The sequence below is a fragment of the Fomitopsis serialis genome, assembly GCF_022376445.1.
Source record: "Fomitopsis serialis strain Sig1Antser10 chromosome Unknown B0H18scaffold_78, whole genome shotgun sequence".
In the NCBI taxonomy this organism is placed as follows: domain Eukaryota; kingdom Fungi; phylum Basidiomycota; class Agaricomycetes; order Polyporales; family Fomitopsidaceae; genus Fomitopsis; species Fomitopsis serialis.
The window spans coordinates 163,152-187,702 of NW_025955038.1; the positions used below are offsets into that span (position 1 = coordinate 163,152).

The 24,551-nt window shown below is 57.3% G+C and overlaps 8 protein-coding genes across 8 annotated transcripts; 4 read left to right on the top strand and 4 right to left on the bottom strand.

Annotated features, from left to right (window-relative positions):
- Positions 1-2,269: 2,269 nt before the first annotated feature.
- Positions 2,270-3,159, bottom strand: B0H18DRAFT_636886 (uncharacterized protein). Its single transcript, XM_048038894.1, has 2 exons — positions 2,496-3,159; positions 2,270-2,442 (listed from the first exon to the last, which is right to left on the bottom strand). Exons 1-2 carry the CDS (start codon positions 3,051-3,053, stop codon positions 2,374-2,376), a joined length of 627 nt encoding a protein of 208 aa, XP_047889563.1. The 5' UTR covers positions 3,054-3,159; the 3' UTR covers positions 2,270-2,373.
- Position 3,160: 1 nt separating this feature from the next.
- B0H18DRAFT_636989 (uncharacterized protein) lies at positions 3,161-4,115 on the top strand. The gene has a single exon (XM_048038895.1). It carries the CDS (start codon positions 3,267-3,269, stop codon positions 3,951-3,953), a length of 687 nt encoding a protein of 228 aa, XP_047889564.1. The 5' UTR covers positions 3,161-3,266; the 3' UTR covers positions 3,954-4,115.
- Positions 4,116-8,250: 4,135 nt separating this feature from the next.
- B0H18DRAFT_1028080 (uncharacterized protein) lies at positions 8,251-9,734 on the bottom strand (the record flags this gene model as incomplete). The annotated part of the gene is made up of 5 exons (XM_048029908.1): positions 8,251-8,352; positions 8,444-8,646; positions 8,688-8,947; positions 8,994-9,091; positions 9,697-9,734. Coding segments are annotated over 4 exons (429 nt in total), but the record flags the coding sequence as incomplete, so codon positions are not given.
- Positions 9,735-13,053: 3,319 nt separating this feature from the next.
- On the top strand, positions 13,054-13,849 carry B0H18DRAFT_1028098 (uncharacterized protein). The gene is made up of 4 exons (XM_048029909.1): positions 13,054-13,083; positions 13,247-13,353; positions 13,437-13,600; positions 13,651-13,849. Exons 2-4 carry the CDS (start codon positions 13,264-13,266, stop codon positions 13,697-13,699), a joined length of 303 nt encoding a protein of 100 aa, XP_047889566.1. The 5' UTR covers positions 13,054-13,083; positions 13,247-13,263; the 3' UTR covers positions 13,700-13,849.
- Positions 13,850-15,548: 1,699 nt separating this feature from the next.
- Positions 15,549-16,116, top strand: B0H18DRAFT_637149 (uncharacterized protein). Its single transcript, XM_048038896.1, has one exon. The coding sequence runs from the start codon at positions 15,635-15,637 to the stop codon at positions 16,037-16,039; it is 405 nt and encodes a 134-aa protein (XP_047889567.1). The 5' UTR covers positions 15,549-15,634; the 3' UTR covers positions 16,040-16,116.
- An 873-nt stretch (positions 16,117-16,989) lies between these two features.
- On the bottom strand, positions 16,990-20,125 carry B0H18DRAFT_1086670 (uncharacterized protein; the record flags this gene model as incomplete). Its single annotated transcript, XM_048032072.1, has 12 exons — positions 16,990-17,064; positions 17,146-17,292; positions 17,366-17,382; positions 17,434-17,476; positions 17,531-17,850; positions 18,067-18,095; positions 18,216-18,361; positions 18,420-18,457; positions 18,541-18,691; positions 18,754-18,942; positions 18,998-19,053; positions 20,122-20,125. 12 exons carry the CDS (start codon positions 20,123-20,125, stop codon positions 16,990-16,992), a joined length of 1,215 nt encoding a protein of 404 aa, XP_047889568.1.
- Positions 20,126-20,415: 290 nt separating this feature from the next.
- On the top strand, positions 20,416-21,562 carry B0H18DRAFT_1028119 (uncharacterized protein; the record flags this gene model as incomplete). Its single annotated transcript, XM_048029910.1, has 4 exons — positions 20,416-21,037; positions 21,143-21,179; positions 21,228-21,371; positions 21,435-21,562. The coding sequence occupies exons 1-4, from the start codon at positions 20,624-20,626 to the stop codon at positions 21,560-21,562; spliced, it is 723 nt and encodes a 240-aa protein (XP_047889569.1). The 5' UTR covers positions 20,416-20,623.
- Positions 21,563-21,957: 395 nt separating this feature from the next.
- B0H18DRAFT_1213865 (uncharacterized protein) lies at positions 21,958-23,522 on the bottom strand (the record flags this gene model as incomplete). The annotated part of the gene is made up of 3 exons (XM_048036544.1): positions 23,275-23,522; positions 23,108-23,219; positions 21,958-22,442 (listed from the first exon to the last, which is right to left on the bottom strand). Exons 1-3 carry the CDS (start codon positions 23,500-23,502, stop codon positions 21,958-21,960), a joined length of 825 nt encoding a protein of 274 aa, XP_047889570.1. The 5' UTR covers positions 23,503-23,522.
- Between the last annotated feature and the right edge of the window lie 1,029 nt (positions 23,523-24,551).

The window sequence follows — 24,551 nt, forward strand, 5'->3', positions numbered from 1 at the left end:
CGAGGCATAGAGGGTATTGTACTCCGGGGAAGAGAAGGTTTCAGGGAGGGATCCCGTAATGCCCGTCGATTAAGATTGGATGTAAGGATAAGGTGATATCGGTAGAGAGATAGGAGGTCTGAATATGGTGGACCAGCCATAGTGCACGGGCACGGGTATCCGAGTGCGACGTTTGTATTGCGAGGAATACAGATGTGTATACCCAGTGCCGTACGTTTTGTTATTCGTCTAAACAGACAGCCAGTAGACTAGATGTGGTCCTGTGACAGCTTGCCCTGTGAGTCCTTCCAGATACGAACGACTCTTGTTCAGTGCGGCATGCCTGCGTACAAGCTTTCACCTACAGAAGAAGTTAAGCCCAACTCTTGACGCATTCTCTCGATCACTCACCCCGATCGTAAGAGGAGGATATCCACCATGTCCTGATCCGCGACGTCGCCTTGTACTCGTATCCCTAATACAACTAGAATCCGAGTACATCTGTCCATCGAGGTGAAGTTCGTTGGCTTTGAATGGGTGGCATCATCATGATGCATACGTTCGCCAGTACAACCTCAGAAACAGCGTGCGTCCGGACATCGCCCATGGATTTCAGCCCTGGGACAATCAGCGCCCGAGGATCGTACCCATCATACATCGAGACCACCGTAACTGCATGCAAAGTCTACTAGATGAGCGATGCGCGCAACAGCATGCAGCGGGCGCTATGTATCTTTCCTGTAAGAACGGAGTGCTGTCATTACCTGGTCTCGCCTCGCCTCGAAGTCCTCAAGGCGGAAATGAACGCGTACTGTGGAAGCGCGCCTGGTCACGAGCCCATCGTGAATGCCGTACCGGTGGTCATATACACGCACGGAGTGCCCATATCAGACCATGCCATCTCGTCACCATATACTCTAGTGTATGGAATGGACGCCCATACGCATTGACTCAACGGGACGAGGAAGGCCTGGCACATACCTGAGTTGACACGTCGGGACCATTGAACACGCTAATCACAGGTGTGACGCCGCGTACAGGTCCGATGGACAACGCGCCGGCCTTGTGCGCATTGGAGTTTGTAGGTCGTCAGGCGATGTCACGCTGAGCATAAGGCATGCCATGTGAGGATAGCATAAACACGCAGCCAAAGTGCTGGGACGTACCTAGGATTTCCAATTCAGACAAGGGTCATCTTTTGTTCAGGAAAACCGCACAGCACTTGCATTGTTCACCTAGAGTATAATGTGTTGTGTAAGTGCCATCAATTCGAAAAAGAATGATATCAAACCGCTTGTCTCAAGGCCTTTCACTACCGCTCTCGGCCAACGAGCGGAGGCGGAGCGCACAACAACGAACGGAGGCGATCGCATGATCAGCAACGTGTCCGAGAGGCGGATGTAAATTTCGCCCAAACGCTTGATCGAGGGCAGTCAGAAGCATGCCTTGAGCTGTACACATCGCCGTATGCGGCAATACCGCGTGCGCATCGACCACCGAGCAAGCGTTGTGGAGGGCGCCCAGAGGTCACGAGCCTGTACAATCGTACATACATATGCAGACGACGGCCTCGAGGCCGCTGCGTGCTTATGTAGTCGAGCGCGTGCAGGAGCAAAGTTGCCTTTGATCCCATCCCGCGTGTACGTCAGGGTCACGTCGGTCCGAGTTTGTGGAAGGTTGAAATTGCTGAGATAGGAAAGACGTACGGTGGAGTGTTCGTCAGTGTGCGTCTGTTGTCATTCTAGTGCGCGACCCGGAGGCTCTGCACGCACGCGTGCGGGGTGTGGAGAAGCCGATATGGTGGAAGGGCGCAAGAGGACCATAATCGGAAGGCGGTTATCCTAGTTCAGCTTGTCGAGAGCCTACGTGAACGGGTGCAGAATCCAGATGTTGGGATCTGAGAAACGTCCCAATCGTTGAGAAGCGTACGCAGGCACTGCGTAGTTGTGTCAAATATACCTCGCACCACATGCGTACGACGTTGACTCGTCTGTAGTGGAGCTTGCAACGCGCCGCTCTGTGACCGCTGTCATGACGAGACCGATTGACAAATAGACGTTCTCAGCATTGTCAGGGACACCGAATTGACAGACAATATCATTAACAGCGAGACCAACAACAGAAGATCTAACGTACCTCTTTCCTCGTGTTGATGCTCTAATTCTAACAGGGCCTGGACGCCGCATCCTCAGTCAATCAATCGAGTTCACCTGTGAGAACGCATCAATCACTCAGCCCGGTATAATCCCACCACTTGTGATGCAATCGCCACATACCTCGGTAAGTTATTGCCGTCAAAGACACTCGCCGACCACCGCCGCGCACGGGCCACCACGCTTTATTGCCACCTTCCATGGCCTTGACACGACGTAGTAGGACAGATGAACACCGGAACTAGGTGTGTGGCGACGCCACAAAGGGTTCAGAAGCCACCGAAGTCTTCCAAACGGACCAAACCCACCACTGCAACGTAATGCATCGGTCTTCCATAGCGGATAAAAGAAAGCGGCCCCCACCTTGTCAGCGCTGGATGCCCCCGGTGAGCTGACCACAGATAGAGGACGAGTTGAAGGTAGACCGGGCCGCCCCGCTTCGACTGCGTTTGGTTCTGCCGCGTTCAGTATCCGAGGAGGAGCAGATTGCCCAATGATCGCAGCCACGAGGGCTGCCGACCCAACGCTCCGACGCCAAATGCCCAAATCCATCCTCGCGGGATCCCGCGAACACGTACACAGGAACCCAGCTTGCGCTAGCGGGATAGCCTGTCCCCGGATCGCGTGGGCGTGACCGTGTCGGGTCGCGTATGTGATCAGACGCGTCTGGCGCGTTCCGATAGTGGCCCAACACGCCAACACGTGGCTCCCGACCTTCCGAACTGGCGTGAAAAAACGATTCAAATTCCAAGCCTGTCGTGCATCGTGTTTTTCGTGGCGGACACGACAAACACCCAGGCAGTCGTCACGCAACGGCCGTTGGCGACAAGCCGTTGTGGCAGGCGGGGATGGCGGGGTGCCGCCGCTTGGTTGGAGGTTTACGCGGATATTGAGTTTCGTAGCTACGTCTAGGGGCACCATGGCATGCTGAATGGTGCACGTCTGAACGTTGAACAGTCCTGGTATGAGCTCTCGGCATCGTGTGCAGGGCGGTCAGTAGTCCCAGTAGATGGATATCGATACTGGGCATAGCATGGTCGAAACGGTACAAGGAATGAAACTCTAAAGGACTTACTGCGGTTACAGTGATCGAGGCTCGTCAACAGTCCGATACGTCGGGTCAATCGACGAAGAATGCACCTTCTCGGTCAGCATACACAACTGCAGACGCGAGCGCTCAGCGCTCAGCATTCATACCTTGACAGGCAGTCGACACTCGACAGCAGCGGCAAATCACTACACCTCCACGATGATACGAGCCCGCAAGCACGAACCTCCGCGCCGGGCGCTTGGCGCGATGGCCGAAGATGTTGCCATAAAGCCTTCAATGCGACGATGAACCTCCGATACAAGCCGATACAGAGTGACAGAGAGAATAGGGGCGCGTATGTATACCTGCGGCGACGTACCTTGCGAGCAACGCGCATCGATCCCCGGGTCGAACTCGGCGGCGTCTGCACGGGGTCTCTGTGTCAGTACACAGCCTCCTGGGGATGGCTGGGGCAAACGCGCTCCAAGTGGAGTAAAAACTGCGCGCTTGCCTGGGCAGTGGGGCGAAGGCACCAGAGTTGCACCGAGTGCTGGGCCGCAAGTGCCCTTGACTGGAATGTACAGGTGCCTCGAACGCTGTACGTAGGCGTGCTGCAAAATTGCATGCAGTGTCAGCAGTGCGAGAGGTTGGCGTTTAGGTTGGGCGAAGGGGTCTGGGGTGGCTGCGCCAGTCGCTCACGGGGCCGTAGCAAGGAAAGTGGCAGGAAACAGGGAATGGGAATCATTGAACCGAACGTGAAAGGGCGAGCGGTACCGCGAAAGAAGCTTTGAGCTAAGTTATGTGGATGATCATAGTGCGTCCAGGGCATGCGAATGGCACCGAATTGAATGGCCGCCGCGAACGTGCAGCAGACCACCCAAGGATAGCGAAGTATGAGGGTCTGCGGTCCAACGTCGTCGAAAACGGTATTCAAGGACGCACCGGGACGACCACTCACAAAAACCCGTATCACCGCACTCACTTCATGACGCCAGCCGGCCACAGAAGTGCAATGTCCCGACGCCCGGGGTCTTGCCCAGCGACCGCACGACTGACTTGGTCATGGACGCACCGTAAACGTAGTGCCGTAGAGCGAGTCCGAGCGGAGGAAGCCCCTAAGTGTCGTGATTAGCCCGACGCCTCGAAGAAAATTCGATCAGCTTTCGAGCCACGACGCACATTTTGACTCCGCGGTACCTGGGCATACGAGAACTGCTTCCGCCTCTCCAACTCACCGAGACCCGGGCGAGTACCTCGAGTACGCGGTGTGGAGTCGCCCTCGACAGACAGTCTGAGTCAGTCAGGATCCCGACGACAACGTAGTCGTAGCTGACGGCCCAGCGCCCACACCACCCGCTGACGGTCGGCCAGGAAGGCGTGCGCATCGCCAAGGCGGCAGCCCGATGATTCTCCTGCGCGCCATCCAGCCAGGGGTCGAGAACAAGCGGCGCGGGCGCGACCCGGAGCGGAAAGGGCTCGTTGGTGAACGTTCACCTCCCCGATCGTGACCTTCCAGATGGCACTGCGGGCGGTGGCGCGAGAGCACGCATATACCCCGTCAGAAGGAAGGGATTTGCTTGACTAAGGACGTCCGAGAGAGCGATCGGTCGGTGCGGGTGGAACAGCGATGACTGTAGTTAGATTAGCTCGTCTTTGCTGTCAGCGACCGAGCTGTTGATCAGAGGAGTGGACGAGGGCAGCGGAAAAGGCTTGGGAGGGGAACACAGAGATGTTCGGACGTGGGCGGCAAGATGAGAGTAAAGACGGAGTTCGTAGCGACGTTCGTTCGCTCGCCTGCTCAATATCGCAGTTCAAAGCATTCCAATAGCGCACTCAAAAGATCACACGAGAAAGGAACTGCAGTGTTTTAGCTTCATTATATTTTTCGTGAGCGCGTTAACACTACGGCCAGCCTATGTTCACCTATATAACGGAAGACGCAAGACCCTATAGTGGAGAGCCCTAAGCAGCCATGTACAACTATAGATAAGGTACTTTGTATGGTATTGATACAGTGCATGCAAATATCGTGGACAGGTAATAGGAGACGAACATGCGTAACAAGGTAGGAGACAATGCACAAATGAAGAGTTCGCGGCAGCAGAGGCATGAGAGCGGGCGGGGCAATGCGAGAGCGACGAAGAAGAGAAACGCGCCACGAACCGGATGCAAGAGGTCCTATGCGAGAGCACGGTGTCCGATATAATGAGCGACGACGGCCGCCCGCGCGAGCAACGACGCGGCGGCCGGTTGGAGGAAAGCAAGCATGGGAAGTAGAGATATCACGGCGCGCGACGGGCCTACCACACGCACGGCGTCGCGTGGGCGTACCAGTCCTGGCCCTTCGCCTTCTTCGTCGTCGCGGCGCGGTCGGTCGAGATGGCGTCGGATATTGAAGGCGAGCCCTTCTCAGGAAAAGAGTCGAACGTGTTCGACCTCGACAGCGACCGGCCCGTTTGCTTCTGCATCGGCGGCGGCACGACGGCGGCGACGGACTCTTGCTCGATGGCGTGGGGCGTCCCGTGGGTGCTGTGCGAGGCGATGCGGATGTTCGCGTCGACGAAGCCTGGTGGCGTCGACGGCGATGCGGATGATGCGGGGCTCGTCGAGGTCGAGTACGACTGCTCGGGCGTGTCGGGCGTGTCGGGACTCGTGGGCGGGCTTGGGTACGCCGTGCTGGCGTCGACAGGCATGGGGGTGGGCTTCGGTGGCGACGTCGACGGACGCGCGGCGAAGCTCGGCGTGGTGGTCGACGTGGCACCGTATGGCGTCGTCGACGGTACTGGTGTCGGCGCAGGCGAGGGGAGTACGTACGTGGGGTATGGCCCGTGGCCCTTGAAGTCCCTCCGCACCTTCGCCTCGAATTCCTTCAGCGCTGCTGGCTCGATGTTGAGTTGCCACTCGAGGTACGAACACATCTCCCGCTCCATTTGGTTGATTTCACGGAGGGCGAACATGCCCTGGCCGACGATGCTCCACGACTTGTTGGAATAGGTGTCGTCGCAGATGACTTTCGACGCGATCATGAAGGCGGAGATGAAGAGACGGTGGCCCGACGAGCCGCGGGCGGCGGGGAACCGCGCTTTTAGACGTTGGAGGAGGTAGAGGGCGGCGAAGGTCACCGAAGTGTGCAGTCGCGTTCTATGGAGGGCGTAGGCGATAAACAATGCGAGCGGCGGCGACGGTGCTGGCGGATTGGCGGTGGATAACGGAGGGAGGTCGGGGCACGCAAACAAATGCGTCACGAACCTCGCGCAGAGCTTGGCGGTCTCTTCGTGGCCGTAGTACGGGTCAGGCTGGAGGAATACTGTTAGTGTTCGGTTGGGTTGCTACGTCAGAAGGGTTACTCACGATGCCATGGTGCGCGCTATGCCCGCTGGTTCCACTAGACGGCGCTGGCGGCGGTCTTGAGGTAATCTTGCTCGCTCTCCGGAAAGGCGAGGGGTGGCGGGCGGCAGAGGGACCTGAGACAGCAGCCATGATGGGATAGTAACAGAGCGTCGAGACGGAGCCACAGACAGGCGCGGTGGCGGTGGGCGACAAATGGTGGCGGCGGAGGAGACTGGAGGGGATATAAGTCAGCACGCTCGGGGTATAGCGACGCAGAAGCCTCGGAAGGGGTCAAGCAAGCGGGCGTGCGTACAGCTGACGCATGGGCGACAGAAGGCCCGCTGGGAAGAGGCGAGGCAAGATAAACGACGAGGTGGCACCCCATCACGCTCCTGCCCGATCAGAACTGCTCTCGCGAATTTGGGCGACAGCAACAGCTCGCGCCTGGGGACGCCCCTGCCGCGTGCCCGGCAACACGCGGGCCTATCGGCTCAGCCCAGTCGCCCAGTCGCCAGAGCGGCTCTGCGCCTCGTGCCCGGCAAAGGCACCGTGCCCCATCCGGAAAAAGGGATGCAACAAACACTCACCGTGTGAACCCTTCAACCTTTCGGCGCGGAAATGGCGTGGCGGCGGAAACGCGACCCTATCGCTCAGAGCCTCGAGGCGGCGCGCGGTCCTTATCCAAGTCAATGCACAGACAATGTCGCGGGGCGCAGGGGCAGTGCGCGCAGAATGAGCCCTGGGAGGGGATGGGATGGAGGAGGAAGGGGGTTGGGGAAATTTTGACGGCGTTCTCGCGACGGAGTGGTGTGGATATATAAGCCCGAGCACAAAGGCGCTGTTGTCTCGACGCTGTTTCGGCCCATCGCTCAAGCGCCTAAGCTCCGCTTTGGGGTCTGTCCCGATGAGGCAGGGTGACACGCCCCTGTGACATCCCCTTCCGGCAGGTGGCTGAAGCGTCCGTTGTGGCCAACGCCGGAAGGACCTCGAACACACGCTTCCCTGCCAGAAATGGCAGGAACGATGAGCAGAGTCAAGCGCAGAACATACCTCGGGGCAGTCTGCTTTTGTAAGACACAAAAGGAAAGGAAATTATCGTGGCGCTCTTGGTGGGCTCCGCCTATTGTCCCGCAGGGGACAGGACACCTTCGGTGGCCAACGTCCAGTGGTTCGTTCATTTCTACCTAGGATATCGCAATACATGGTGTATGCGGTTGGTGTCTTGACCACCGGATGATAGCATTCAGTCACTACAAAGAGAGTGTAGGATCCGCTTACATAGATGTTCGCCTCTGATCGACGTGTATAGGATAATTTGCTTGCATCCTTTCCACAGAGACAAGGACGCACTGTCATTCTACCGGTCTGATGCTTCAGCGCAAAAGAAAATCAAGCATCGCCTCACAATATGTTTCCGACAAGGACGAGATGAACTATCATGATCAATTTGACTCGAACGTATGTCCACTAACACAAATCAATGCTGCCCCAAGGCGCTGCACCGTAGCACCTATATGCGGCTCACCTTCGCAACCAGTGACTCCCCTTAACGCAGGCCTTGTCTCATCCACGCTTGTGTCTCATAAGTCCCCATGCCGAACAGCATGAGAGGCCAAAGCACGAGCGTAAGAGGCAAGAGAGGTGTTCCGGGTCCCGCCCGGCCCGCTCTGCATGCCTGTGGCGGGCAGCCAGCCACCGGCGACGCGTGGCGGCGGGGTCTAGTCCGCCGTGACGCCTCCCGAAAAGGAAGGAGCCAGCGGGCCATGCGACCGACGGCCAGTTCTGTCCAGGCGCTCCCACCGCCCGCTGCGACGCACAGCCTGCGTGTCTCTGCAGTGTGATGCGGCGTTGGCAGCGAGCATGCTCCATCGCCCCCTTCGAGCCCCCTACACGCTCCCGCCAATCACCCGGCGGTTTGATTGGCCATCACGCCGACTTTCGTCGGGTGCGCTGAGGGACAGTGACGGTGGCACCGCACCAGCTGCATGTTACAGTGTCTGCTGCATTCGAACTAGCTGGCTATAGAGCGTCCCCCTTCGAGTCTGACGCGACGTCGTCGCACTATTCGGATCGGCATCTCAGGCTTGCAGTGCCCCGAACAACTGTGCCTGCGTGGGACGATCAGTCGCAGCTCGAAAAGCGTCGATCAAAGAGCTCGAGCGGACGGCGGTTCCACGTCCCTGCCACCGCCAGACTTCGTGCTTCGCGTCGGTGCGACGCTTGTTTGTGGACGCCGCCCAAATGCGGTACAATAGCCGGCGGCTCGTCGACGCCACCTGGAGCTCGCGCGCGCATGCGGCCGCTTTGGCCTTCGTGTTGTCTACAAATGCGGGCGTTCTATTCGGTGTGTGTTTGGCTTGATACGCTCCGCGGGTGCTCGCGATCGTGCAAGAATGCAGAGCGCCCCAATTGCTCGCCCGTTCGGGCGTCGAGCGATCGTCAGATGACCTCAGGCCTGCCTGAATCGACGCTCCCATTCAGCCCGCTTTGGCCTATTGTACAGCTCGCTCGGGCCGTCCCTGCAGACGCGGCATACGTACAGCACCCTACGGACAAGGTAACACTCGCCCAGCCTTGTTCTTCCTTACCTTCGCGCCTTCTCGTTCCAATTGGATCTGAGGTGGAGGAAAGCACACCAGGAGAGGGGACAATAGGTGGCGATGACGGGGCGATGAGGCATAGCGGCAGCCAAACTGCGCAAACCCTTAGGATCCGGCGAGTAACGACCAAAGTTGTCGAAGTAAAAGTCGCTGACTTCTACTGCGACAGCGTGTGGCAGTAACGGTCAAGTCAGGGCAGTAAATGTCAGCCTTGGCTCGACATTCCCGCCTCGTCACGTGAGGTGATTCAAGCCGCCGCGAACGAATTCCCGAAGCTGCTCGACCGCGGCATCATCGCGCACACGGGCAAGAAGGTCCACCAATCTCACCGGCAATAATTACCCATCCATCTTCGACACGGACGTGGGCATCCAGCTCATGCTCACGTTCGTCAAGCTCTGCGACCTCCTTGCGTACGCCGCGGCGGGTAACTCTGTCGCTCCAAGGGCCCCGACGCCAGACCGACCTGATGCGTACTAGGGCGCATCACAGTGGGTGACTTCAATTGAGGCAGCGTGCACTTCTACTGGTGCCCCTGACTTCTACTGTGAACAGTGACTTTTACTCGTGCCCCTGACTTTTACTTCAACAGCTTTGGTAATACTCTCCCAAGCCTAGTAGGGTGTGCGCAGTTTGGCTGCCGCTATTACGCCTCATCGCCTCGTCATCGCCACCTATTGTCCCTGGTGTGCTTTCCTCCGTGTCAGACCCAATTGGAACTCGATGCTGATGCTTCGCTGCCCAGGGTCCATGCGTGATAGTCTAGGAACTGTACGTACTTGAGTGATTCACTCAGACGTCGATCGTGGCACGCGCACACATTGCCTTGTTGGAGGCGTGTCTGCGCCATGCTATCCTATTCAAATCATCATCGAAGGCCTGTCTAGAGTCTCTCCTCGGAAGATGCATACGACTGCTGCGATCCCCTGTGCGGACAGCCAAGCAAGCCGATTTTGACTGCGCCACCGAAGCACGACCGAAGCGGTGCATTCAACACGATCGAAGTGGTGCACCCACTGCGCGCAATTACCAGCTGCAGAGGCACTATGATCCTGTGTACGTACGTTTGCATTCGGAAGGGACTGCGTACGAGCTTTTTTTTCTCGGAAACACGCTCCCTACACCACATCCTCCGTCATGTTCTGCTGGTGGCGTCACGGTGCCCTCACCAATACCGAAACCACCTTCCACTTCCAACGCTCGCTCCCAGTCGACGTCCAACATTGAACCGCCGCCGTTCATCTGCCCGAGCTTCTCCTCTCTTCCTCTCCCCGGAGTACAGTATGCTCATACGCTGGCCCCAGCGTTGGCGCCCCCGTCGCGCTCAATACCCACAGGGTCCATCCAGGCTCCGTAAGTCGTCCCGGGATTTCTCCTGCCAGCGACCCACCGTGACGGCGATGACGATCATGACACGGCTCGCCCGCACTCGCTCCGGTCTGCCTCTGAGCTGCTAGGAGCGTACTCGCCAACTGCCACATACAGCGCAGAGCGCGCCCGCACATCAATGACGAAGGCGAGCTCGCGTCAGGTGCGACGGACATAGTGCGGGCGCCCGAGTAGCGTCCTGGGAGGCACTACTCCCCCAGGCTCTCTGGGAATCCTGGGGAGGCCTTCCATTGTGCGCGCGAACCGTGTATTGGCCGCGCGTGACGTCAGTGCTGGGACGCCCGGGAACCTCCTCGGTGTGGGGAGACGCGCGCGAGGTCGTGGTGGTTGGACTTGGAAGCGGTACTAGCTGCAACGCGGCCCCGGTGCGTCGAATTGTATGCTTGCGCCACGTCGATGAGCGTTGATGGCTGCGTGCGGTGTTACGTTGCGTCGAAGACACAGACGGCCACTGTGTTCTCTGGACGTCGTCATTCGCAGCTCTCTGGTGTGCAGCCGTGGACACCTACTCGCAATCGAACGGACGCCATTCGCCGCGGATGATGGGCTCTCTCACATGCACTGAGCCCTTCGAGCTGTCGTGGACGCGTTAGCTAACGCGCACAACACCTGGCCGTCGCGGATCTACAATCTGAATGGTCATGGTACGTCGTGGACATGCTCCGGCTCTCGTGGCGTGCTCTCCCTGATATGCTTTCGTGAAATTGTCCTTCACAGAACCGCGCCACCAGACTGACGACTCGGTGTCACGTAGGAGTGCGATCTGGCCTATCTGGCCGCGTCTGTGCTTGGGGTTCGAACGGCTGGGCGTACTGGGCAGCAACCCGAAACGGGCAGTCTCCGGTGCGAGTCCGGGTCGCGCGACGCCACCATCATCATTCCAATGCTTCAGTGTTGACTGGGATGCTGTGCATGACGGGCGTGCAGCCAGGGGCCGACCGCGGTCTCATACGCTCGTCGAAGGTCCCGCCGTTGTGCGCGGACCGGACATCCTCGCATCATGTGCGGTAGCTGGTATGCTTCGAGGTGCGCACGCACTGACGTCTGTGGTTCTTGCCGCTGCCTCTTCATTGGAAAGCGGGATCGTGATTAGTATGCCAGTGCGGCTCGCTTGCTGTCCAGTATGGAGATCCTCGTACGTCTCATCACTATCGCATGCAACCACTCTCCGAATATAACCACCTCGCATACTTGCCTTGTCCGGTTTCATGCGTTCCCGTGGTGTTTGCAATACGCCAAGTATGTACGTCGCTGACGATCATTCCCAGTGCCCATCACCCCGACGGTCTCCGCGGCGGTCACGCTCGACCAAGTCCGACCTCGTCCACTGCATCGCACTGCGCCCACCCACTGCTCATACCAATGTGGACACCGCACGGTCCACGACGCTCGACCCACTCCACATCCCCGACTGGAACCCGACGTGCCAGCCCTCTATGTACGCTGATGCACGATGTCACGGCGGACAGCGATGATATTGTGCATGATGGACACACACCCACACACAGAACAGGGCACTCTCGCCATTGTTCGCTCTCTCCGGCGGCCTCGGAGACGGAGCTGCGCTGCACTGTCCAACGCCATGATCGGGATCGAGTGCCAGTGAGCTCGCGCCGCGCCCGATCCGTCGCTCGCTTCGAGATTCGCGCCCGGGTATGTGGCAGTTTGTTCGACTGTTGGGTGCCCACATGTCACGATCTCCCCTGACAGGCGCGCGCAATGTGCTTCGAGCTGGACCGTGCACATGTGGACGGGGACGCGATGTGCTTTGGAACGCGTCCTTGGACCCGCCTGGGAGCTGTCAACGGCTCTGGGTCCCACTCTCATATCGGCGTCTTGGGTACGTAAGATATGCGAGTTCATCTTCGCGTTGCCTGCCCGGCGTATAACAGGCGGCGAGTTGATAGAAGCCTCTGGTGCTCTGTGACGGGCGTGCGACACACTACGGTACTTTTGCACACTCGAAGATTCACTGAACGCACCTGCGTCATGCGGGCGCCGCTCCGAGTTGTGTCGGTGGAAGATTTAGACATCTCGCGCTGGAGCACAACGCACTTCGAGCACCGTCTCAGAACGCCCGCATATGTTGTTGTTTCGTTTGTGCTACTCACTGGGCATACAGTGGGAACGTCTGACGACATCCGAGGCCTATCTCTGTTGCAAACGCTAGTCCGCCGTTTGAAAACAAGGCGTCTCGTATGCAATTTCTTCCGTCATAACCCCGTTCTGCACGATTGAGTTGGTTGACTTCGATGGTTTGTCTGACAGACGCCTAGTACCGACCTTTTTCGTGATGTTCGACTCGCCTCCGACTCATCCCTCTCAGGTTGATGCACCATGCCGTACCGGAGTCTTGCTTTGATCTCTGTCTACGTCAATGTCTCACTTCCGACTACAGCCTTTGCGACTCAGCACCTATCCACAATTGTCTGTTCGTGTGGTATCATCAATGTTCAGCACTTCCTCCCCTCCTCCACCGGTCATTGGACATATTTCTTGACCCGGATCGACGAATCAGCGCGACCCCTACTTATAACTCTCTTATTCCCGGCATCTCTGGCAAAGTGAGATGCACCTCTGACGTCGTCACATGGATCCGCGTCAAGGTTGTACAGGCCCTCGATATAGGCTTCGTCCATCTGGCAAGTGACACCACCCTCGTCTTCCCCGCTGACACGCTGCACCAGACCCTCGTTCCCAGCCCCCGCGTGGGTCCATATCGAGGCGAGTCACATCGAGTCACTCGCTGTGACGGCGTGACATTATTGCCTCCGACCGGACCATGGTGCGCCACCGAGATGACCCGGCGCGGAAGTGCAGAGCGGACGGAGGACGAGCACTGCATTATGGAGTTAGGAAAACGGTGAGCAAAGTGAGTGCGATCACTAATATGTTCCTATACGTTCACGCTGTCCATCGCGATGCCAAACCGACTGAGCAAATTTTACGGCGGAGGAGCGACGTAGAGCGGTGAAGGATGCTCCGGCGGCCACGGATTCAACGTTCAACATCGGACGTGTCTCGAGGACTACAGGGGACATGGTCCGCGGTCAGACGAGACACGCATGTTCGTTCATGGCGAGCGAGGAGTCGCATCCCTATCCTGCCCATCGATACATGTGAGTTCTATGTCACCTTGGAAGGTTTGCTAACCCTCAATACAATGAAGCTTCATATCGCCAGTATGCCGTCTACTATTACACGCAATAACTACATAAGCAATACAGACCTTCCTTACTGGAATAGCGGGCGTTCGGAGCATAGGCCCCGCACCCCGACTTTGCGCGCTTGCTCCGGAGAGTGGGTGGAAGCTGTGTTGGCTCCGAGGGCGAGGGACGGGCTCGGTCCTGGGTCTGGGGTGCCCACGTGCCGCATCTGACCCCGTACGTGCGACGGGCAGATCTGCCCCATGATTGGTCGAGAGCACAATCGACTCCACTCGCAGGCGGATCGCCATTCACTTCGTACGTCTAAAATTTGCTGGTCCGTGCGTCGAACTGTCCGTACGTGCTATCTTCGCTCGTTTGCAAATATGGGATGGCAATGTGCTGAAGCATTTTTTGAGTTGCGAGGCGGTGCGATGGCCTCCGCGGCCGTGCGAACCCGTTCTGTGCGCGCGTGGTGGACACGAAGTTGTATGAAACGGCGCGAGGGCGGGCATTTCAGACTCCCAGCGTTCACACTTCCGAGCCAGGCTGGTGGCGTTCATTTATCCTCAGGCGCCCTAGTACATGGGCACTACGGAACGCCTGCAGCTGATAGACGCTGGATTGGTAGGTGTCGGTGGGGTCGGACAGCATTTCTGTTGTTATCCGACGCCGACTGCGAATGATCATGGCTATACAGCGACAGTGTCTCGGTGTGTCGTACTGGTCCTAAGGCAGGTTGAAGCTTCATAGGCGTCTGTCGTATCCTCCGACTCAGATTCGTCCACTCAAACGACGCAGCAGTGCCTGTCAGGGAATAGGTGCGTTTGCCTCTTCGCACACAGTAGTTGCTCACACTAAGCCGCTATCAAGCTCTGCTGCCCTCACACGGTGATCAGTCAGCCCGCATCTGTACGTTGTTTGACACGGGAGTTGAGTATCCTCGCGTTGCGCACATGGCGCAGCCGTTTGCCGAGCGCGGACTCGCGCTTGGCATCTTGAAAGTACAATGCAAAGCCAAGGCTGGCGATGTCCAAAGCTCAGCGGGACCTTGACGTCACTTGCGAGACGGGTCCAGGTTTGTCTGCCAGTGTCCAACGGTGCGCCCTATTCCATATTTACCCTATCTTCCCGATGCTCTGACTTATCGCCGTAGATCGCCCTTCCTCATCGGTATGCTAGTGCATCTGTATCACGCGCAAGCCATGGCCTTAGACGTCTGCGGCGTACCCACGCAGACTTGAGAATGGAGAGCTCGACGGCTCCCGCGCGAGTTTCGCCCTAGGAGCAAGCTATGGACCCCGTTTGTTCTCTCGGTGCCGGATCATGCTACTAGGCCCTCCCCGCTCCAAGCACTCAACCTATCGGACCATGTCGCGGGAGAAGACAGGATCTGCGATACAGGAACGTGCATTGGAGGCGGGCGAGCATGTCTTCGGACTGCTGGGATCCCTTATGGTACGTGCTACTGAACTTCACAGATGGCCACAACGTAGAGGGAAGGCGGCCTTTGGCGTGCTGCGGATAGGGCCCCTCCTTCTCGGACTTCCTGTGCCGAGGTCCATAACAAGATCATGATCTGCGGAGTGAAGGGTGCCCTGCTACTGTGTTTAGGATCTGCGAAGACGGGGCTAGCTGCGTGACCCCGATGCATGCATGTATGTATGCCGACTGTAGAGCCAGTGAAGGCGACCACGAGCTCCCGTACGGATGGGCTCTTCATCTATATGTGTCTTCCTTCGGGCTGGCTGCCCCGCAAGCTACGCAGTGAATTCGAAGTCGGTGGCGAGTCGATCCCGACTAGCCACCATATCTGCGTTCCTGACATCGATTAGCCATACTGGTCGACCTGCCCGAGTCCGAGGCTCGCCAACGCCACCATCAAGTTGCCATCCACGATCATCCTCATGACGCCATTCACTTGCTCTGGTCTGGTAGCGCGGTGGACTGCCTTGGCTGGGGCGTCTGCCATCAGCGACGCGCCCGTCCATCATTCCTGTGGCTGCTATGGTCGTCTCGGTACTTGTTTCCTGGCACTTGCATCGGGCAGTTCTTCAATGTTCATGTTGCGACTTCGACGAATCTCACTTCGCGATTGTTGCCTATTGTTCAACTGGAGCTACTAGTGCTGTACTTGCACCCAGGAGGAAAGACTCAGATGGCCGGCGTGCTGCCGTCCATGAAACCGGATGGTTCATCAACCACTCGGATAAACTGCTAGTACAGAAGCAAACGGAACCTCGTCGATGCGGCCACGATATCAACATGCCTACGAAGCGCAGAAGTCTGTCCTATCGAACTAGTAGACGTGCTCGCACTCCATTCTTCATTCTCATACTGAGGCTAGAGAGTAGACACACTTCTACATTGTTCGCTCAGACCAACCCGGCTGGACGATGGAACGCACAATGAGTATACTAGTCAAATCGCCATGCTCACTAGAGATTGAGCTGCACACGAACCATATAAAACGACGTCAAAGTCACTCGCCAGCACGCGCTACTCGCCACGAGATAGCAAGTCTAGAGCCGCGGAGGGAATCTGCTGACCCTCGGCAGCGGATGCTTTCAAAGAGCTCCGACCCTCCGCCATCGCTAGACGCGGGCGCAGCGTTTCGTCTTTCACATCCCCATGCACATCTTCTCAGACGTCTACGTGAATGTTCAATCTGTCCAGCGTAAGGGGGACAGACCCAACCCCGCCCAATCGTCGAGCGCCGTCCTGCCGCTGTGCCAGTTCTCCCAAGGTGCGCGATGCATCGGAGGACAGGTATCTGGGATCCCCCGGGTCAAGCGTTTCACGCACGATACGGGATGCGTCTGGACGTACAGCGCGGTGCTCAAGGAGGTCAGGCCCTCATCCCACAATGCAGGAAGCGAAGATCCACCCTACACAAACTATAGAGTCGCCAGTGGACGTTAGTGCGCGTGCAAATCGTGGAGCAGTCACTGCACTCGCAGCCAACCGTGAGACGGCCCAGCGCGAGTGCAAAGTTCGCCGGGAGGAGGCGCACGAGAGCATGAGAGTTCTAGCGGCATCCGCGCTCCCAGCGTCGAGCCGTTAAATGACCTTCTTGCGTCTATCAGCGGCCGACGGACCAATCAGCGGACGCGCACTGGTTCGCGGGACAGGGATGATAGACCTCTCCGTCCCCTTCATGCGGGGAAAGCATGGCTGGGACCTCTGATATGCATGTACTGCGTCCGACTCACAGCCAAGTTGCGACGAGCCGCTCAGCGAGATAGGGAATGGAACGCACTAGGCCGAAACACGTCCTCAACGCATTGCGATGCTTGCGCTGAACGCGGTGTTGGGTAGTGTGGCCGAACATACTCGCGGGATCGTGGTTCTACGCAGGCCTATCAGCCAGTGACCGAAACCGCGCCCCCTTTGTCCACCGAGAGTCGAATGCGATCACCCGCGCTTATGTCTTTGAACTGGAAGGATGTTCATTAGCGTCTTGCGCACCGGTAGGGAGGATGCGTGCGGCCGTTGTATTGGCCAGCAGTGAAACGCACCGTCAACTCCCTCGTGCGATGGAGACTCTCGATCTCGTCCACTCGGTTCCGCACGCCGTCCAGTAGGTCGTCAAACCCTTCCTCCTCCACGACCTTCTGCGCCGCCTGCAGCAGCAGGACGGAGTCCGGCGTAACGTCATGGTTCGTCTGGGATCCGGCGGGAGTGCGTATCAGCGTCCGACCCTCATGAAACCGCGAAGACTCACATAATGGCTATGACATTGGCGCGATCGAGGTCTGGCGGACGCTAAGTTGACAGTCCGCGAACGACACGCATCTACGGCGCACCTTCAAGATAGTCGGCCCTGGTCATTATCTGACGACATTTATACTGAACGCCAAGGTCAGCAGACAGCACAGCTAGGCCCAAACGAGCGATACTCACGTATGGAATCTTCGGGAGGGGCAGCTCGTCCAGCCCCTCGGACGACAGCTCACCGGCCGCAAGCGCCTCCGCACGCTCGCGCTCGTCCGCGCGCCGCTGCTTGACGAACTCGCGCAGGAGAAGCCACGAGCACGAGCTCCACTTCTGCTCGTCCATGACATCGTCGTCACAGTCGGGTATGAGGCCGATGAGACTCAGCAGCCACGCCTTCTCGACAACCAGCATCTGCTGCGCGTGCTCGCGCATGTTCGCGGTCTTCGAGAGCTGCGCGAGGTACGACAGCCGTCCGCCCACTATGGACACGGCGTCGTGGAGGTCCTCTGAGTCGGTCGGAGTTTCGCGTTCAGGCGCATCTGTGCCGAGGCGCGCAGCGCGTCCTTGAAGCTCAGGTCGGACACCGTCACGACCTACAGGGGTGCTGCGGTCAGAACGTGCATTTGACGCGGGTGGTGGAATGGGATCACCTGCATTCTGCTGGCGGTCTTTCCTGAAAGACGTTAGGGATACACGCAACGACAACTAAGTAAGTGACCTACGCATGACAAGAAAGGGCCAGAAGTCGTCGCTAACATGTGAGCAGAGGAGAACTATGAAGCTTCATAATGAATACCTGCTGAACACCATCGTCAGGATCCTGGTGGGCGAAACGAGTGAGCGGGAATGATGTGAGAAGAGAGCGGAACACCCACCAGCAGCAGCCCAGCTTTCTGCGCGCTGCTGCATCTGCAGAAGCATCTGCCTCCCATCATCGTCGTTCTTGAAGAAATGAATGTTATTGAAGATCAAAACGAGAGGCCTGCCTGTTCTTCGTGCGTATCGCAGCGACCTTCTCTAGCTTGTTCAACGCTGTGCGTAGTATATGACTACCGGCACCGCGCGGCAGACACACCCTCGACTGACCTCGTTCAATATCCAAGGACGGCCCCGCTGCGAGTTCGTGCGATCAATATGAACCAGCGCGCGAGGATCGAGTCGACAGACCTTCCCGCGGATCACGCCTTTGAAGAGACTGGTCTGCGTGTCCTCGTTGAACTCATAATTCATCGCCTTGCCGAGACGCAGACGGAAGACTTCCAGGTCTGGGTGCGCATCACACATAGCGACACCCTCGGCTTCGATCGCCTGCATCGCGTCCAGCATCATCGTGCCCTTGCCAGTGCCCTGCGCGACCCACGCTCAGCGCTCTGACCCTCTCGTGAAATGCGCACGACATCAGCGCGTACCTTAGGTCCGAGCAACAGGTAGTACTGTCCAGCCTCGGCGCCCTTGATGATGCGGTCAAGTGAGGACTGCTCTCGGCGTCTTACATGTTCATCCAATGAACGTAATCGTTTTTCAGCGTCGTGCTGCTTGCGTGGGTTGCTTGCGAGCTCGAGAGCCGGGTCGTAGCCTCTCGCAAAGGCAAGTTCGATCTACGGGGTGTCTGAGTAAGTGGTCTCTTTGAATGCGAGCGCATGAGGCCCTCACCTTGTCGAGGACGTTCTTCTTGTACCAGGCGACGTAGGCGACACCACCGAAGAACACTAGACACTGCTGTCAGAAGATCATCTTAATACGTTGTGATTCCTGGAGATGCCAATATCGCGTCCTGATGAGACGACTGCCTCTATCCTTGTCGGCATACATGAACGAATCATCTGCTTTGGAGAGTGCAAAGGCTGATGTTCACCGAGTCAGAGCGCGATGGAGTACACATGAGCTCACCCAAGCGAACATCCAGCCCCTGACATGGCTGATATCCTCACACGTTCGCCACCGACGAGCACCTCAGAGGATCCTCACAGCAAGAAAGGTTGGACGTGTTGAACCACGAGACATAACCTTTGGCAAGGTCCTCGACTCAACTCCACCGCGAAGACCAACACTTGCAACCGCGACCAGGTTGCCGTCGGCGTACCCAGAAGCACGTCGGCGATGTCTCCTTCATCAAGGTGCAAGCTCAACTCGGTCAACGCCCCATCAAACGACGCGATCGGCGTGCAATCGAGCACGACTGGTGCATCCTTCTACGCCATCAAGACGTTTGCGTCATCGTCGAGTGCGCCGAGCTCCTCACTCAACGTACACGGTGAGGTCAACACACGCAACGACACCGTTATTGACGTGCTCAGAAGCACGTTGACTGGCTCGTCGACATCACTGCCTGCATTGACCTCGACGGAAGGCCAGGCTCGCGACAGGTACGACAATACTGGTTGCTCCTGTCTCGCCTAACTCTCTTGTCAGGGATCATACCAGTCCTTTCTCATAAATAGGCAGAGCTCGAGGGATATGTAGCAATTGCGCACACTTACCAGCTCCAAGACCAATCAAAGCTGTCGCTGCCGCGTCGACAACTGACGAACCCGAAGTCGGGAAACCTCCCGGCCTAGCGCGAGGCTCAGAATCGCGCGAATGAGGGCGTTGTGACGCGTCAGATTCTCCCTTCCGGTCCACCTCGCCTGCCAGGTCTTGCTGAACGGGTGGTTGGGAGTACGACCGCGCGTGGATCCGCATATGTTGAGATGTTCGGAGGCCCAAGGATTGTCGGTGTCGTGCACGAGCAACCAGACGACCTGCCAGCGCAGCGGTGTTCGGTAAAGTCGATGCACTCATCGTGCTGGACGTGCTGAAAGCTTGATTTTCCGAGCCATGGAGGCGTACACTGCCGCAGTCGTCCCCGACCACGCCAAGGTAGGGTTGCGAGACACAAGCGCCCAGCAAGCGCCGCTTCGAATATGGTATGTTTATTACTTAGTGCGACTCACTTATGTTACTAATGGGTCTTTCTGTAAGTGCCAAATGTAGATGTTATCTGGTGCCTTCAGCTTCATGCCTTCAGGCCCTTCACCCAACCCTCACCGGGTCCGTCGCGCTTCCTCACTCGAGTGACATCGGTGTGGCATTACGATTAGCTTGAGACCCTGCAGACTCATAGTCTATGAATAATGCCTCCGCTGCCAGCACCGGACCGTCCCCGTCAACATGGACCGCCAATACTGTTTAAGGGTAACGGGCGAGACATGACTCGACCGACAGTCTACTCGACGGCTTGAACTTGTTGGAAATCACACGCCGACGCATACTTCCTAGTCGGATACGAGTACTGGAGCCATGTCGGCATACGGCGCGATCCTCACTCCCAATCGGACTGCAGGACCTCTTCCAACCACACGCTGGCGACTCCAGCCAACCTCCAAGTACACTCCTGCGCCGGATGCACACTTGACGATCCACCACCTCACCCTGGCGACTGCGCGGGCCATGCCGGGTCTGGTTGAATACCTGCACAAGGTGTTCGCGGATGAGCTTGAGCGCGGGTTGACCTATCCACAGGAAATCCGCGCAGGCGAGGAGTACGCGCTCGAGACGTTTGAGGCATACTACTTCGCGGCGGACGTGCTGGTGGCTGTGATAGGAGAGGGAAGCTCGGGTGAAGAGATCGTCGACGGCAGAGAGGTTGAGCTCGGTATCGAAGACGCGGTCAAGGGACGCAGCATGGAGGAGTGTATTGCTGGATGTTACTACGTGAGTCTCTGCCTAGACTCCATAATTAAGCCCTTCGTACCCTACCATCCGGGACGTCGGAAAGGCTTTACAGTATCCCGGTGACTGATCGACATCGTTTTGCAGGTGAAACCGAACTATCCTGGCCGGTCCTCTCATGTACGTCCCAGTTTCACGAACATTCACTTTTCTGACGTCAATGTGCATGTAGATCTGCAATGCTGGGTTCCTTGTCCCCCCGCACAACGTGGGCGGGGCATAGGTGCCGTACTCGCGCGTTCCTATCTGCACCACGCACCAAGGCTTGGCTTCGAGGCGAGCGTGTTCAACCTCGTCTACGTCAACAACGCTGCGAGTGTCCGGTGAGCCCTGTCCATGCGTGATCTCTAGCAAGGCATACTGACACGCGTCCGTGTAGGCTCTGGAGGCCCTCGCTTCACGAAGGCGGGGCTCATTCCGCGTGCGGGACGACTGAAGAAGGCAGACGGAAGCGAGGGTGAGGAGTTCGTTGATGCGTACGTCTTTTACCGTAGGTTCGACCAATGAGCACAGCCTGCAGTACAGAAGCACTAACCAATAGCGATTGCGATTGAATGTACCAGTAATTATATCTCAGTAGCCGAGTCCCGATCGACTGTCACGTTGTGCTAGAGCAGTGTTTGCCGCAAGTTTGCCGCATCAGTGTTCACATGCACAGACAGCCCGGACATTGCAGCGTGGCGGAGGAAAGGAGTTGGAGATTGAGTGTACGTTGTTACGATGCTCAATTGAAGGGCTGCGTAGATGCTCCGCCGATATAATATTGGCATGTTGATAGCAGACGTTACGTTGCGTCTGGTCCTGCAGAGGTGTACCTATCGAAAGCAGGTCCACACGAGTCGAGGCATGTCGTTACTTACTGGTGTGCTTTTCCCATTCAGATGTCATGCGTAGGACCTCAATTATATCCCATACCCTTCTCCACGCCCAATCAAGCTCCGGATGTTGGGGAAGATCGCATTCAGGAACGCCGCTATTTTCGCTTCATTCCCAAACGGAAACGACATGCGGAACTCGATCTGCTCGAGGGCCCGGTTGCAGAAGCCGCCGCCGGGGATCACATCGGCGGAGACGACGGTACCCCTCGTCTGCACGTTGATACAGAGTGACGACAGCGAAGGACAGTACCGGGAGAGATGCGCCAGGCCTTCCAGCGTCGCCGAAGTCGGAGGTGACTCCAAGCTGCTAAAGTGCAGGTACTCCAGACGAGGCCACGACATGGCCATCTCCTGGACGGCATCGTCATCGAGGATGATACGCATCTCCGTGTTGAGACCAAATCTACGAAGATTACGGAAGTCACAGAGACGTCGGAAGGACGCCGAGGTGATGTCGTGTACCCCACCCGCGAGGTGTTCATTCTCACCGCTTCGGATTTGGATCGACTCTAATATAGCATGTTCGCAACGTCGTGATCAGCGGAGCACGCCATCGAGAGCGTCCGAGTTGGATTCGAAAGTGGTTGTCAGGGATATCTCTTGCAGTCGAGGAAAGCAGCAGACGGATAGGAGTGCTTCGGCATCAGCCATTGTCGTCATCCTCATACTCAATCTCTCCAGAGCGCGGAAGGTAAGGATTTGAGCGGTCCTCTTCTGTCCCCAAATTGGCCAGTGGCTCGTTGATTGTCGAAAAGTAAGGTTGCTTCTGTGAGGCTTGGCAAGGTGACAACCGCGAGGGTGTCAAATGTCAGGGATATGCTCCCCGCGAATTTCTCCAGCCCTCAACGCTGGAAGAATACCAGAAGAGATGGGCTGACAGTCGGAATCCCTGTACTGGGACTCGTTGACTCTCAACAACTTGACGTCTGGTGAACGCAGAGGGAGGTGCAGCAATATCACGTCAAGCACATTGGTGTCGGCGAGCGCCGAGGGGTGCTGATGTGCAGCTCAGAGAGCCGCGGGCCAAATAGCATGTGTGCAGAGTCGTAATACTTGGAAGATATCTCCTTCCCCCACCCCAGGCCAAGGAAGGATAGACTAGGGAGCAATTGATGAGAAGTCCTTGACGAGAGAAGCCAACGAAAGAGGGGCCCTGAGACGCGGCACTCTGTACGGGACTTGAAATAAGGGGAATCATCAATATCTAGTGTGCGGACCCGCCGAGCGTAGACGTCGAAGCGCTGCCAGTCTTGTTGTGTGGTGGCCCTCGTAGGTTCGCTGAGCGTCTGGATGCATCACGGACTCAGCTTTCAATTAACAGCGGAGCAGCAGCTTACTCACTATATCCTCCAATGGGTCATCTGAATATGTCCATAGATCCTCCGGTAAGCACTGGACGAGACGGCCCAAGCCATCCTGGTGAGCCCACAGCATGTCCAAGGCGGCCTCCTGGAATGCGCGGCATGTGAGCGCCAGAGCCAGGAGCGTCCGTTCTTCCAGTGGACACGGCCTGGCGACTTCATTCACCACCAATTGAATGAAGTCTTGGATAGTCAGAGGTCGGTGCATCGTGAGATGTAGGTTTCAACGGGAAGCGTGGAATGAGTTTCAATTCTTCGACCGAGTGTCCCGCTGATTCCGTTGAGGTGAGTAGATGACTTTGGTACATTGGACGTGACGTACCAGCACTGGGCCAGGACGGACGAGGTACTTGTTCTGAGGACTGACCGAAGTAACGGACCAACGCCGGTCACTAAACTTCAACTTGAACCAAACTCGCTGGCGTTCTCAACGCGAACACGTGACGCAATGGCGACGCGCACTGGCAGGCAGGCTCGCTCCCGAGTCGCCTCCTCCTCATTAAACCTCAAGCTTGGAGCGACAGATTGGACAGACACAGCATAGTAACGAAGACTGTAAATGAGGTGAGCGGTTTTACACTCTATATATGTGCAGCGCAAATGCCATAAGAGTTATGCAGAAAACTAGAACTTCAAGCAGTGTTGTAGTACCCACTTCATGATAGGGACGATTGGCATGCCTCATCACACTGGCACGAACTAGAGCATGGGCTGTGCGCATCGATTTTGTATCACGACCGGGTCTGAGATCTGACCATCGCCTCAGAATTGCACATCTGTGGTGTTCAGGGGAAATCACTATCCGAGACCACCAATTGCGTTATGTACTGGCCGTCGTCACAACGTCATCGTTTCAAACGAGCTCACCGTGTATGCGCCGATTCATAAAAGACGCTTACCGGATGTTTTGGTGTGCAACGGAGATCATCAATCTACCTCATAAGAGCAGCAATCACTAGCGCGACGCCGGGTCGTTTCGAGAATGGTATCAAGGGTATATAAAAGAAGTATTAGACAACAGTATATACAACACCGGATCACATGGAACTGGGTATGCTGGGTATGCGTACTACTCACGAGCGAGCCGGAAACCTATCTAACATTCTAAACTCTTTCAACAGCTTCACTTTCCGACCCTGCCCCGACGAGACCCAGTAGCTCCACGCCTAGGAACCGTTCTCCTCGGAAGGGGGCCAGGACCTAACGGACGACTACGCGAGCGAGTGACCCTCCGCGGAGGCGATGTCGGCTGCGGCG